This window comes from Drosophila elegans, unplaced genomic scaffold, assembly GCF_018152505.1.
Source record: "Drosophila elegans isolate 14027-0461.03 unplaced genomic scaffold, ASM1815250v1 contig_208, whole genome shotgun sequence".
In the NCBI taxonomy this organism is placed as follows: domain Eukaryota; kingdom Metazoa; phylum Arthropoda; class Insecta; order Diptera; family Drosophilidae; genus Drosophila; species Drosophila elegans.
In genome coordinates this window covers 20,355,992-20,371,891 of record NW_024545578.1, presented here as the reverse complement: position 1 = coordinate 20,371,891, position 15,900 = coordinate 20,355,992, and the positions used below count along the sequence as shown (strand labels likewise).

General features: G+C 40.2%; 2 protein-coding genes across 4 annotated transcripts in view; both read left to right on the top strand.

The window, feature by feature from the left end:
* The window catches only part of LOC108142513 (putative dipeptidase NECHADRAFT_87110), a 102,583-nt gene that overhangs the window by 72,583 nt on the left and 14,100 nt on the right, over window positions 1-15,900 (top strand). The window contains exon 1 of one of the 3 annotated variants that reach the window (XM_017266431.2): window positions 13,605-14,762. The exons of the other annotated variants lie outside the window; for them this stretch is intronic. Within the exon in view, the coding sequence (XP_017121920.1) occupies window positions 13,863-14,762 (900 nt within the window). The 5' untranslated portion in view covers window positions 13,605-13,862. Of the gene's footprint in view, window positions 1-13,604; window positions 14,763-15,900 lie in introns of those variants that run through there. 3 annotated transcript variants of the gene reach the window in all.
* Window positions 5,769-6,704, top strand: LOC108142521 (mpv17-like protein 2). The gene is made up of 2 exons (XM_017266440.2): window positions 5,769-6,463; window positions 6,521-6,704. Exon 1 carries the CDS (start codon window positions 5,835-5,837, stop codon window positions 6,420-6,422), a length of 588 nt encoding a protein of 195 aa, XP_017121929.1. The 5' UTR covers window positions 5,769-5,834; the 3' UTR covers window positions 6,423-6,463; window positions 6,521-6,704.

The window sequence follows — 15,900 nt, the reverse complement described above, 5'->3', positions numbered from 1 at the left end:
ATTTATGTAGTAATCTCACGGCACGGAGACATCGCCCAGGACTTATGTGCATGATTTATCTTGAGCCGCATAACAAAAGCGGTTGGAGTTGGAGTTTGAGCACTCCCTGTGCGTGACGATGCTCCTCCGTTTCCCCCAACTTGAATCACCCGCCGAGTGGCAACATGTGCTTAATAGTTTAACGCTTCGTGTGCCACTTAGCTGGGCGTGAATGCCTATCCTGGCTAGAAGTCGCCAGCCAGGAGTTGCCTCCTCCTACTCCTTCTTCTGTTCATGCTGCTGATAATGATGGTAAAGTACTGCACAAGGTGGTGATGAGGAGAGGATGCGGGTGGCGAGGCAGGTGATGATGCAGTCTATCTGCCGCAGAGCCCCATCCCTTGCAGCACTCATTTTTCGTTTTTGGCGTTAGCGAATCCTTCTCAGTTACAAACCCGCGACGTTGTTTTCTGCATGCTGCTTCGTTTTGCAAACCAAGCCAAGCCAATTTCATCTCGTTCCGCGCCATGAATGGACGGACAGACGGACGGACGGACAGACAGACGACCAGGGTCCTGGTTCCCATGTCCTCGCAACCTGACATCGCGTGTCGCATGATGTATGACATTTTCGCGCCACATAAACAGCTGTGTTCTCCCTCCGATAATAAGGTACCCACACTTAAAAAAATCATCCGCACTCAAAGTCAACAACTAAAATGTATACTTGAAATACTGGTTTTAAGAAAATAAGAAAATAATATTATACAAATTAATATTATAGATTTTGTTAACTGGGCTGTTCTTTATTATAAAAAAACGGACTTAAAAACAATTAAATCGAATTCGAAATTCGAATTTAAAACAAATAAAGTATTCATAGATCTTAAAATTTAAAATCATGTTGGTTTTTGCTGTTTAAATATCTTAAAGGTTTTAGCTTGGGATCGGAAAGAGAAAGTTATGAAGACAGCTTTTTTGGAAACACAAATTCGGTTTCTTAATGGGATGCTAATTTTTCTATCGACTAAGGCTTACAGGGTGGCATCACACGAATGGGTACGGTATTTAGCACAGTATTGAGATAATAAATGTTTCCGAAACAGCAGTTTAACTTAATGTTAAATGTTTGCGTTTTCTCTCAAAAGTAAACTACTGGTGAAATGTATTCCGAAGTGCACCTGTGCCGCGAACCAGGACACCTGTCATTCCCTGCCTGCTCTCCACCTTGTTGCTCTTTTGTTTTTGTGCATCGTAACGTCCAGACAGCCTTTGCCAAAAGGGGGTGGCTCTATTTGCTTTGGGTGTTGGGTTTGGTGTGTGGGGTGTGGGGTGTGAGGGTGTGGGTTTTTGGGTAGTGGCGTGTTGTTTGTTTTCGTTTGCTTTAACGAAATTGGCACGATGTGCGGGTGGCGAGGCCGCCGTGTTGACTGTTTGGCTATTTGCTCGTTTACGTTAACGGTGAGCTGACTTATTTTCCTCGGCGGTGCGATTCAAATATGCCGGCAGTTTCTTTACCCACGACCGGTTGATTGCACCAGTCAAGTCAATTGACCCTTGGCATTACCTGAGCTTCTCTGAAATTCCGTTTTTCTTGCCAGTTAGAAACAACTATTTAACTAAACTGAAAGATAATTCATTCCAAAAAATGTATATTTTAATTCTTGGCTTAGTTATATCATTTAAATAATGATTACCGTATATCAATCTGAGCCAATGTGCGCCAGTTGTTTTTCCCTTTAATTTGATTTAATTGACGCAAAAAATGTTGAAGTTTTTCATGTTCACTAGCGGAAATGTCTGCTAAAGGAAAAAAAATGTATATTTAAAACCAGATTTATTGCGTCCATATGAAAAAATTTGATTAATTGGGTGTAATGCTTTATTTTTTCCATAATCGATGATGTGTCTGAGGAATAACACAGGCTGAATAAATGTGTTCTGTGAAACTTAAAAAAGTTCATTCAATGAAAGTCTTATTTATTTTATACAAGAAAATCTCTTTTAAAAGAAACCACTATTTAAGCAATATCAAAATCAAATGTATTCAGTTTTCGTCGAAACTTGGATTCAAGAAAAACTAATTTTTAGTTACACACACTTTAATTAAAATTTGGGCTAACTTGTAAAATAAATCTTATATACAAATTTTTTAGCCTTTAGGAAATACGTATGAATTTAACTTATGAAATTTGAAAACAACTTTCATCATTTATCTTATTGTCAATATATTATTTTTGAACCCTTAAGTACAGATACACTTTCTGCGATTAATAAAATGTCGTAGATGCAATTTGGTAATAATATTTTTGGGAATACATTAACCGAATGTCCTTTATTCTGAGTGTAGTGTAAACAACCAAAGTTTCCCATCCACTAATTGAATAAGTTAGTTTTCCGGAACGGAACATGCGGTTATAGTTGGCTTCCTTTCACTCGGTGGAGCGTATTCCCCGTTGCACGGATTTCTGCACACAGAGCTGCCTAAACTTTTTGACTTCCACTTTTGTGCAAATATACGCTCATCATCATTTGAGTCTGGCCGTCCCGAAATACCATTAAAATCACATTTCGATTTAATTTGCATAAATTGAAGGCGAGGCAGCCAGTGGAAAATGAAGCTGAACGGCAGTCTAAACATGAACTAAAGCGCCATTCAATATCGATTTGAAATCAATTAGAGAGTGATTTGCAATATATATTAAGCGAATTGCTTAGCCGTAGTCGAGTAAATCAACCAAATCGCTGGACTTTTGTCCGGGGTCCGGTCCCTATCCAACTCCGTCCATTGAATTTAAAGGGTCCAAGGACACGAGGGGTGGATTGTGACACTTTTTGCGGCTCGCTGCTCGCATATTCGGCTTTTGCTTTTATTGAGCGAAATGAAAAATTCAATTAAAATGCACACATGCTCCTCCGAGCCCCACAACTCGATGGGCCAAAGCTAAAACCCGGCAACATCCCGTGCCAGGGAAAAAATTGAGAGCGGAACGAACAAGGCTGGCTGGCAACAAAAACCGAAAGGAAACGAAAATGTGAAAAATCAGCATAACAAAGTGGGAAAAACTATGAGAATGCATTCGCCCGGCATGGCCGCTTTCACTTTTCCTTACTCCTTTTTTCGGACAGTTTTCCGCCACGCTCCAGAAACCTGGCGACCATCCAGCCAGACGTACTCATGTATCCATGGTCCTCGGGACAGGCGACACAATATAGTATCTCCATATCTCTACGGTGCTCCAAAGGGCAGTGCTAGTATGTAAATAACCCAGTGCTGTAAACACATTTCATTTCACAAAGAATTAGACCTAGAAGGCTTTTGTTACGGAGATTTTGCGCTGGGACTTACCGAATCAGCATTTATTGTTGTCGACCTTTTTAAGGTAACAAATTTTGGTATTTTTTTTTAGGGTCTGAAATGGAAGACTACAAAAGTATACTTAAAGAATTTTCTAAGCAAATAACAAGAAGCGCTTTAAATGAAGTACACCAAAAATATACTAAGAAAACAGTTTATGGTACAACGGATTTTTTAAAATAATCAAGGTGGGCTAAAATGTAATGATATATAGCCAAAACAATATGCATTATTAGGAACAAGGAGTATTTCAATGAAAACTTTACAAGATTTAAGTCTTGATTAACCACTACTTATAAATATAATTATATTAAATAAATAAAAGTATTACTTTATAAAAATCTGAAAGATTGATTGACAATACTTTATGCTGTGTTAATATAGTTTAGTTAAACAGTCTTATATTTCTATATAATATAACAAAAACAATATTTATTTCGAAGAACATGGAGTGTTTCAATGAAAACTTTACAAACATTTGCATATTTTTATTTTCATATTTACGTTTACTCTTTTGGATTTCATGCTGTCTGATATTTTCTCGAATTGGAATATTTAACGCCTGCAAACAATGCATGGCACGCAGCGAAATTGAGGAGAACAGTAAATACATCGGAATATTGCGGCGTTAATGAAACAAATGCCGACACCCCGACCTCCCATTGCTGTCTGAATCAGTTGATATTGAGGGGCGGTTTGTTCCCAGGCCAAACAAACTGCAAAGCCAAATTTACGGATGCCGCTTTTGAATTGACAACCGGAAGGGGGAACTGAAAACCGGGAAATGGGCGTTGGTGGAGCCCGGTTTTATGGCGGATTTCGACGAAATATAAAAATAAAATTGGATTTTAGCGTAGATTGTAGAAGGCCGTAAATATTTTTCAATTCACTGGCCCCTGGACAGAGGAGTGAGAATTGGGCTGTACACCCGCACATATGATTTCCCCAAGGGGGCGCAAATGGTGTTGTGGCTGTGCGGTTGGGAATCGCGTGCGAATGATTTGGCAGCATTAACTCCCCGACACCCGGCTGAACCCCAAAAACTCATCCCCTGGAAGCCGGAAAATGCGGAAGGGGTCGGGAGCAACATGTGGGGGATGGGGATTATCGAGCGGGAAGAAAGCCTCATTTGAATGCCGAGCGAAGCGATTTCTTATTCTGTTTTGGTGCGTGTGGGTGGCGAACCCTTTTTGATCCTTTCAACGGCGGATGGAGTCCTTGCCCCAAGGCGTTCGACATAAGTTGGAGCCTGCTTAGGCTACCTCAACAAATCCTCCGAAAACTCATTTCGTGTTGCTGGCGGCGTCAAATTGAATTCATTGCCTGTTTTTGCTTTGTTTTGGAGCTAAATGCCAAACTCCCTATATCCCTTTCGTATCCTTTCATTATAATGGAACATTTTCTAGCTGTGGTTTTGCCTTTATCTTTAACAAATAACTATGGGCATTCTTGCGGCAATTGGAATAAAATTTTGATTGAAATTTGGAGTGAGCTTTAAAAAACATAAAACATGACACTCGATTAAAATTCATTTTGATAATCAATAAGTTATCAAACATAAAATTGGCGTATAATTTCAGACACGCTTCGCAAAGTATTATGTTAAAATAATATTATAAAAATAAAATAAAAATGTAAAAATTATATTTGGAAAACTATATGATCACTACATAAAAACAAATGATATAAAATAATAACTTCACTGTTTGTCATTTTATTTAAACAAATTTTAAGTTATAGTAAAGGTTTAATATTACAAAATAACGGTTTTAATCCTATGGTACCATAGGAACAATCCAAAAATTTTGAGGAAAATCGTCATAGTTTTATTGTTTTTAAACATAAAAATCGAAATAATAAATAAGTCGTTTATAAAAGCTGCATGGGTATAAAAACGTTCTTGTTAATCTAAAGCACTTAGAGATTTATATATTATTGAATAGTTGAGACCACTAAGCACCATTTCTCTTAACGAAAGTCAAAATTACGGTTTACATTTTTTTTTAATTGTTCATAAATCTGCCATACAAGCAATCAAAAAATTATGCGGAAAATTGGCATAGCTTCAAAAATATACTCATACAAATAATAGCTGCAAGAGTATAAATTTTCTTGTTTATGTAAAGCGTTTAGCGATTCATATTTTATTGAATAGCTGTCAAAGTTTAGACCACTAACCACATGCTCTATTAGAGGATGTCAAAATTAGGTTATTATTTTATTAAAATTGTTCATAAAGCTGCTATAGAAACAATCGAAAAATTCTGCGGAAGATCGACTTATGAAGCTTTATTGTTTTTTAAAGATATACGCATAAAAATCAAAATACAGTTAATTGTATTAGCTGCATGGGTAAATAACTTGAATAGCTGTCATAGTTAAGGCCACTAAGCACAAGCTCTCTTAGAGGATGTCATGGAATAAGTGACATTAGCATTTATTGTGTCGCACCGTCGGGCTGGCGGCGCCAGCTTATGACTAACAACTGGGGAGCCTAGATGGCCGGACGAGTGGCTTGGAAGCGGGTGAAGCACGTCCTGGACCGGTTTCACCAGGCGGCCTTCAGTCCGAAGTACCTGCTGTACACCAATATCGGCATCTCCGTGGGCCTGAGCATGGTGGGCGACACCATGGAGCAGACCTACGAGCGGGTGATCGGTGAACTTCCGGCATGGAACCGGATACGCACTGTGCGGATGGGCATTTCCGGGCTGACGGTGGGCGTGGTGTGCCACTACTGGTACCAATACCTGGACTACTTGTTTCCAAAGCGCAACTTCAAGGTGGTGATAGTTAAGATCCTGCTGGACCAGTTCATCTGCTCGCCCTTTTACATCGCGGTGTTCTTCCTCACCATGGCTGCTCTGGAGCACAACTCGTGGGAGGAGCTGCAGGAGGAGATCAGGGAGAAGGCCCTGATCCTCTACGCGGCCGAGTGGACGGTGTGGCCATTGGCGCAGTTCATCAACTTTCTGCTGATCAAGCCGCAGTACAGGGTATTCTACGATAACACCATAAGTTTGGGATACGACATTTACACGTCCCAAGTGAAGTACCGGAAAAAACAGGAGCCCAAGAATGATTAATTTTTAGATAAATAAATTTTTGTCTACTATTTTTAAGTAAAGTAAGTAAAAACAACATTTTAAAACTATAAACACAACCACTAATATATGTATATTAGGTGCACCTAAATCACTGGGGTCTAAAATCAAGCTAAACAGATGTGTACTCTTACTTGAAATATAATATAGAAATCACAGTTCATTTTTACAGCATATTTTTTGTGCACCTTTTAAAAAGATTTTAAAATTGTAGTGATTTCTATGGATTTCTATTTTTATGACAATAAATAATATTGACATGCATCATCTTTCGTTTTTCATAATAAAAATAAATAATGAAATGTTTCATAAGATTTAGAATGTTTAATGATTTATAACACATGAAATTCAGCGGCCCATGTTAAATAAAATTGTATTTGATAAAGTTCTAAGCTGTACAAACAATTTTCATAGATAAGTATGTATATTCCATAAAAAACCAAAATTAAAAAAAGGTCATCGCGCTACAATCTGTTTATGGATAATACACAAGACCAATGATTTTTCTTATCAATTTTCTTGATCAGCAATTATTTAAATGATTGTTAGCCTACGTAAGTGGAAGTTGGTCTTTGTAATAAATCATTCTGATAGTCTATAGACTATAGGTTTTCTTAAAGTGACACATACATTTATTGGGAGTCGTTGCCCGCTGAACCTGACGTCATGTCTCCGGGTGTCAAACGGGTGTCCCCTTTTTGCGACGATGGACGATGATGGAAGGTGACCTCCGCCCGAATCGGGGGGGGCTTGATGGTTGTCAAATGCAGAACCTGGGCGGAACCTTTGCCGGGGACTGCGAAAGAGCAGATTCGGGGCGAGTGAATGGCATCGAGGACCGTAGAGACACTCGAGCCGTAAGCCCTCGTCGAGGAATTGTGTCAAGCATACAAAATAAATAAAAGCACAGGCCCGCCATGAAAAAATGCAAAAAGAAAGGGAAATCAAGTGACAAAATTGATGTCAAGATGAGCGAGTGGCGGCCGTGCCAGAAGATCCCGCATCCACATCCACATCCACATCCAGGGGCGAAAAGATGGCTTCACGGCCAGCGCCAGTTGACACCACCGAGGATAGTCATCCACTCACACACATGTCAACTAATCCAATTTAAATCTCTTAACATGATTTGCCGCTTTCTTTTCATTTTGTTGGATTTTATGCCATTATCCCTTTCGGTCTCCGTGTGTCCTTTTGGCGACCGAATTGCCAAGCACTAAGAGAAGTCATCTTTTACAGTGGAAGAAATAAGAGTTTTAGTTGCCAATACCTTATTATTTTCAGAAAAGGTAAAGGAAAAATACGGCTTAAAAAGAATAGTTCATCAAAATTAAATGCCTTTAAAATCGTTTAACTTTAAAGAATAAAAGATCAAAAGTCAAAATGTCTGTAAGTAAAAAAATTAAGTAAAGTAAATTAAATTTCTACATAATACGGAAAAATGAGTGGCCAACATTTGATAAATGTAATTAATTAACACTAAAGAAAATCTTTTAATTGTATTTATTTGCCACTTAATCAGCCACTTTTTCCACTGTACACTTCTTTCCCTTCCGTTGGCAAGTTGACTTCATGTCCTTACTGTTATCTCTTGAAGGGAGGACGCGCCTTCAAGGAGCAAGGACACCGAGGACTGCGGCCAAAGGGTTTATTTATTTGGCTTAGCGGCTGCCTCGGTTGCCTTAGTCGCTCTATCCTCATTTTGTGATTTAATTTAAAAGCTCAGTTCCAGTCGCACCCCCCAGTGGGCGGAACTGGCGGCTTTTCGGCACGTGGCCAGCCGACACTGCTGGGGTCCTTGATGAGTTGTGTGTGGTTAAAGTATCCCAAATACGACTACGTGTTGATGACCAAGTTTGCCAAGTCACCGTCGACGGCTAACCAAAGTCAACTAGCAAAAACAGAAGTGCAAAATAAAGCTGTTGGCTGTTATTACTATAAGTTTTGAGATAATATCTAAATTATTTGACCATAATTAAATATAAGGGAATTGGAATGTGATTTCAATATGAGTTGAAAGATACTTTCAATCGAAAAGTCAAATGGTAGTCACATAATCACATAACTAAGATATTTAGTACACTTTATTATAGAAATCGGAAAATGTACATTGTTTAAAAGTTGCTTTAATACCATGGTTATATTTAAATATAATAATAAGTAATTAAATCAGAAATCAGTATTAGCATTATTATTCATGTTGCCTTAATGACAGGCTACAAATTTATACACTTTTCAAACAGCAATTAGATTAACACCCATTAGCATCGTGTATTCCGGCTCTGATCGATATCTACGATATATGTGCAGGTTCCTGTACAGTCCGGGGTCGAGTACTCTCATCCAGCCACCCATCCGTCCGGTTCAGGTGGAGCAGCCACGTTCAGTTAATTGGCACTCAGAGCCTTCAAACAGAAATGCCAATGATGTTTGTCTACGAAATTACCCCGTCAGGAGGGTTGGGTGCTCAGTTATGTTACGCCGTACCTACGACCTCTGTATGTTGTGGAGGTTCCTCTACAATCCACCCCGGACTCCCAGAGTCTGTCTTCTGGGCTCCGACTGACCCACCCGACCATAACCTATGCCCCAGTAATGGCATTGTGTGTAAATACAGAGAACAAAAAGGTTATGGATTTAATTTTCCTAAGTAAATATTTTTTTTAATTTTATTAAATCAATTAGTTTCAGATTTATAAAAGTACAACAGTTTCTTAACCATTTACCTTACTATTTGCTTACTACTACCTAAGTTGAATTGTTCCTGTAAGAGTCACAAATTTGATACTTCAATGTACTATTTAATGTTCCCCTCAGTGTAATTCAGCTGCTTGTAAACGGAATGAGATGAAAATAAAAGGGAGTGGCCAGCAGTTATAATTCCATTTGCGATCGTAAAAATGTATTACGATGGTGAGCTGCTCATAACAGAGTGCTTAATTAACGAGATATTCACGAGCCGGTCGAGTGCTGGAAGTGCTCTCTGTTTTGCCAAGTGTAGGAGTATATGGTGGAAAAATTGGAGCATGCATATACAGCCCAAACCGCTTTTCAAACAAAAATGACATAACTGCCTTGAAAGCACGTGGCATATGTTGCTTATGGTGGGGATTCCCCTCCTTCTTCTAAACCAGCGTAAAAGTTGCGTCAACTTAATTAGCCATAAATTAGCCAGGACTCACGCGTTTTTAACGACTTGTTTGTTCGCAAGGCAAGACGAGGGAATGATGGCCCTGTCCCTTCATGATGGCACTAAGTCCGTCTGTCAGCCAACTTGAACGAGTTAATTTATTTATCTTGCCGCAGCAGCATCGCCAGACCCCTGCCCTTAATGCCAGTTGATTTATCTAGCCGAGTTGCTCAAAACTTTTAGCGTAGAAGGGGCATTTCGTGGCTCTGTCGAAGTCTTATTGCGGACAGCATTGATAAATATGGGTGTAAACAAGCTTCTGCTGCTGCTGCGCTCAAGCAAAGATAAGCCAGGGATCAAGACACTAACTCCCTACAGTAAATGGATAATAAATGCAGTCATTACTCGGCGACTTGGAAATCTTTAAATAGTTGAAAATGAGATAGTTGCGATTTAAGGAAAGGAAAGGGGCGAGAATTATAAGAACCCAAAAAATATATATTCTTACTTCAGTATGACATCTTATTATAGAAATTAAGTATATAAATGGGCATATTTCATTCGTAAAAAAAAATTAGCAGGTAAGACGAAATGGTTGGAACCATATAAATAAAAATTTTTGAAACAAATTGAAATGTTTTAATGTGGAATCCAAACATTTTTCAAATGGAATCCTTATTTAAAGGAAATAACAAAATTAAATGTATTTATTATTATTTGCTTTCACATTTTTAAAAAAAGACAATTGACAACTGTTGGTTTTAATTATAAAGATTATAATTATTTAGACAGTGATAAATTAAGTGCTACCTAAATATAAAAGTTTGCTCTTTTAAAAGAGATTTCTTAAATGTTTCCCCTTCTAAATCATTTCGAATTAAAACCTTATCGCTAGTTATAACCCAGTGACAAGACTTCATTCAACTTTAAAGGGAGCCATGTGCATATGTGCAAATCCCTTTGACCCATTTCCGTTCCGTTTGACATCGGGCATCGGGCATCAGGCTTCCTGGTGGGCAATGATATTTCACAGCTGTTTGGGTAGTAAATCAACCGCATAATGGAGCCATTCAAAGGCCATCCGCCATCCAGCTGGGCACTTTTGGGCCTCCGCTGGTGCGGACTAGTCGATGATTAAAAACTCTTAATTGTTGGGATCTGGAAAATTGAATGAACATTAAAGTGCCCATCCAGAAGGGATCATGAATCATGGCTGGGCAACTTCATGCGAGCTTTTCAATACGGTTCGCATATTTAAGCGGTAATCCCTTCAATCCCGGGACAACTTTTATGCCTGCTAGGGCAACGGAATCGCACTAAAATCGGCAACAGCGGCGCAAACAACAATCTCAGTACCGAAAGCACGGCAGCAACATCAGCACCAGCAACAACAACAACAGCAACCACAGAGCAACAATCGAAATGAGAGCAACAAATTTTAACGAGCACCACAAAACCCCAACGCTCTGCTTTTTTAAGCCGCTTTCATTTACCCGGCTAAGAGCCCTCTCCCCCTCTCGATTCACCCTCCCGCCCACAGTTGTGTAATTACAAAAAAGCCGCGGGCTAAAGTTGGGAGCAAAACTTGACAGATGGCACGACGGTGAAGCGGTGTAGCGGTGAAGCGGTGGATCTGTGGAGTGCTGAGAACGGGCCGGTTAACCAGGATAATGGGATGAAACAAATGTAAATGAAGGGGAGACCAGTTGCACTGGGAAGTGTGCTAAAAAAAAGACAACCGAGAAATAATAAAAGAACACAACACAGCACAACAAATCGCACAACACAAAAACGTTGACTCAAAAATCTGTTAAAGACATCTCCAACTGTGTGTTTTTTTTTCCATCTACCTCTGTGTCCCAAATGGAACATCGCCGCAGGTGCCGGGTTCAGAAACACAAAAAAAAAATCTCAGAAATCGCGACGCAGGGTTTGGGAACTACCAAACATAGTGAAAAGTTGGTCTTGTCTAGATTTTCATGTGCGATGCGGCAGACTATGACAAATATCTTAAGCTCTATCTCGATGCTGCCTGAATTCACTTATTTGGTGTACAAATTTACGGGCTCTGGTCGTCCAAGGTGTCAAGATACAAATGGTCCTGGCACAAACAGTTTTACCATTTTGTTTGTTTTACATTGGTCACCGGCACAAAGCTTTGTTATCAATCGAATTTAGGTTGAATATTTTTTTAAGGCTACACAACTAGTTTTGTTTTTGGCTGGCAGGGGAATTATTCGACAATTTATTCCAATTTGTTGCGCAACTTTTATTTCAAAAGCATAAACAAACCGGGTGGTAAAATTTGCAGGTTATGTATACAAACATATTTAGTTACCACAGAACAAAAAACTAATAAATACCAAGAGGGAAAGTTTACTCTACTCTCACATCATTCATACTTATAACTCTACCTACGGCACTGGAATTATTATTAAATTTTTGGTTTAAATAATAAGAACCAAGTTTTCATTTCGGATTACTTAAAACTACGATGTATGTTTACGAAAATAAATAGTTTATCCGCATCATAAAGCAACATATCCTTTCATGAGTTCACATTGCGGATGAGTGATTTTTCTACTATGGCCATATGAAAAACAAACAAATATTACTCATCCGCAGTGGGGCCCAACCAAAGCCTGTTAAATTCCCGTTACAGTTCAGTGATTATTTGATAAAAACCACTACAGTTTCCCCACCAATGTCCATTTCACTCAGTGCCCGGCAGCAAGTAATATTCGAGTTCCCTAATGAGTTTGAAACAGCGGTGAGATTGCAGCGCTGTCAATATTCTACTGGGCATATCAGAAAGTCATTTGTAGGCTACCTCAGTGCAATCAGCGGCCATTCAGCCGGGTCATTCCCTCTGAAACCGACTGGCGGCCACCACTCATCGTCCACATAAATAGTTGTAGGTGGTGGCCGGACCTCTGGCCCAACAGTTGGTTGCACATCTGCGCATTGCACCAGAACCAAAAGGATGGGATGCACCGCATCGCCCGCTCTTCAGGGACTCTGCCGCCACATTTCTCGGAAAGCGGCAAGCGGCAATTAAAATCTTGTATTCGAGTTGCGGGAGCAGCTGGGAAGTACTTTAATTTCCCACGGCGTACGAAAATCAACATGGCTTCAAAACAGACGTCGGGAGCAATCAACTCCGTCAACCCCTACGCTAAGCCTACACTGGGAGAAAAGGCGCCACCACTTAGTTCTATTTTAACAATCTTTTTACTGGGAGTTCTGCACAATATTAAAGAGTAAATTAATATAGTACTCGGTTTTTGATATAAGCTTTATTTTTAATTTACTATTTTATGAAAACAATTTTATTCTTTTATTTTTCCAATAGTTACAAAACCGAATTGAAAAAAAGAAGTGTTTTTTCTTTAAAATGTAAATTTGTTTAACGTTTCATCGTATAATTCAATTGATTTTCCAAAACTAGCCATTTTAAAATAATAACAACTGCTTTTTACCTAAGAAATTTAATAGATAGGCCTGAATATTATATTTGTTCATAATTATATTTTCAATACTTTTTATATTTACTAATTTTCAGAAAGCAATGCAAAACTAGTCTCAGTTTTAAATAAATAAATAGTTGTTAATATACCACACTGCGCTTTATAATTTTATTCAATTAAAATCCCACATTATTTGATATTTTTGTTTACTCTGTTGCCATGTTTGTGTTATGTATTTTTTGAATTCTTCCATACATACAATCAATAAATGTTTCTGCGATGCAGGCGATTTAAAGAATTAATATTAGCAGAGCTCCCAGACGCATATAAAATGACATTGCTAGAATGTGACATTGGTAGTGAAGATTTTGTTTTCTGTGTACGAAACGGAATCAAAACAAAACTCGTCAAGTGGGGGTAAAAGGGGAGCGTCTCCGGCGAAGAGCCGAGCCTGGCCAGCGGACTCCGGGCGGCGCAGGCGCCATTTCTGCACAGACTCCGGCGAATTGGCGGCTCAACAATCTCCAGAGATTGGCAGACGACAGTTGCTTAGTTGCTGCAGGACCGTCGCGGAATAAAGTTTGCCGAAAGGACGAAAGCGCACGGGTTTATTTTTTCGAGCGCGATGTGAGCAAAACCTAGAGAACGCGCGCGAAAACTTCCCACCCACTCCACACTTTTAGCCCCCGAAAATAAATGTACTGCCAGTACAGACAGGTGGAAAACGCTGAAAAACCAGAGTGCCGTCTACGAGTTGAATAATTGTCATAGCGAAAGTGAAGTGGAGGGCAACTACTGAGGCAACCACGCCCTAAAACAACCAACATGGAGCACCTGCGTCCGCTGAGCTACGAGGAGATGTGCCAAATGGAGATGCTGCAGGCTGCTGCCGGTGGACCATCGGCATCCACGGTTCCGCCGGCCATGATGCCCATCATGGTGATACCCACGGCTCTGCTGCCGGCTCCCATCTCGGAGGCAGGGGCGGTGGGCGGTGGCGTTCCGGGTGGTGCGATGCTGGAGCACTACTATCAGCTGCAGCCCACGCACCACATCCTGCCGGCCGACCCAGCGGCAACAACAACAACAGCCCCAATAGCCCCGACAGCAACAACAGCGGGTCCCGGCGAATTGGCGCTCCTGGCAGGCGAACAGATTCCACACACCATCCACCAGCAGCATCCACAGCAAATGAATATCCTGTGCACCGGGACGCTGGGACGGCAAAGGATGCCGGCTCAAAATATGAACCCAAATCCAAATCTAAATCCAAATTCAAATCCCTCGGTGGCGGCTACTTTGCCGCGTGGTTTCCAGCCCGCCGCTTTTGTGACGGACGTCGAGTCGGATTTCGAGGGCAGTGAATGCGGAGCGGGCGGGATGACCACCACCTGCATGCCGCATTTCCGCTTCGGAGCCTGCGGCCTTCAGTCCCTTCAGCACCACCCACAGCAACAGCAACAACAGCATCAGCAGGACGCAGTGGTGGGCTGCGGTTCGCTGGCCTACATGATGAGCTCTGGCACCTTGGGCCGCGGGCGAAGGCTGGCGGGCGGGGGGCAGGGCAAGCCCAAGAGGGTGTCCTTCAAGGGCGACAACCTGCCGCCCCCGTCACCACCCCCGCCACCCGCCGTCGAGCTGGACGAGAATGGGCTGCCCATTCCGGGACCAGGAGATGCGGGCAGCTGCTCCTACATGCACTTCGACAACTACATGGACTACCAGGTGGGTGGGTGGATGGGTCAAGAGAATAGGAAATAGAAAAGGGGGGTATCTTAACAATGAGAATCACATTTTCTTAAAAATAATAAACAAAGTAAACTTAAAGTCAAATTGTTTGACTTAATAAGAGCCAAATAAGTTTCCCTGTTATGAAATAATTTTGGGGATTGTCCTGAACCTACCCTTTATTGTTTAATACTTTTCACATTTAAACGATTTTTAACAATATTCGAGAAATTTCTATAGACCCAAAATGTGCTTTAACCAAAAAAAGACACAAATGAACGATTGTTCTCAATCAAACACTTTTGTTTCATCTAAAATCTAAAATAAATTTTGCAGACAGCTTTCTTTTAATCACTGTCACATCTCTAAGTTTTAATCGAATATTAAATCTAAGATGTGCTTGTCATTAGTGCAAACTAAAGTATACGAATCCTGCAGTTCCAAGGTGGGTGGAACTCTGATAACGATAAGACCGTTGCCGCTACTGTTATTGGCATTCATGGCGTTTATCCCACAGAAATGGGACGCGGAGGGGGAAGCTTTACGATTACTGCCGGTTCTTTGTGTTCGTGCCGCGATTTCACTGACGACACCGCCTGTCACAAAACAATCACTGAGAAAAATATGATTTTACAATCAATATATAGGATAGGTTTTAAAAATATTTATCATAAACTTATTTAATACAAAAGGAAACTACCAAATTATTAAGAGAAAAAACAGTGAAGAATTAAATTTCATTTTAAAAGATCTTTAAAATGTAGTAAACGAATTTCAAGCACACATTTTCCCCAGTGAAGGAACTGCCTTTACACAATCGAACGACCTGGCCTTGAATGGAGATGTGCCGGTTTTATTTTAGCCAGATAGGATTCGTTATGCAGATTCCGCCATAAAGAAGCTCGTATATTTTTATGCCGCACATATCCGCTATATCCGTATCCTTTCATTAAACGATATTCCCCACAGTTGATTTGATTTGGAGAAGACACAAGAGGCTTAGAGTGGTCAAACAATCGCTAAATCAGTAGAGATTTTTAAATTTTAGAATGTCTGGCGCAAAGTAAAATATTGGTATCTTTTTGATTTTTATGATTTTAAGTAAAATTACTAAAACTAAAGCATACAATTGGAC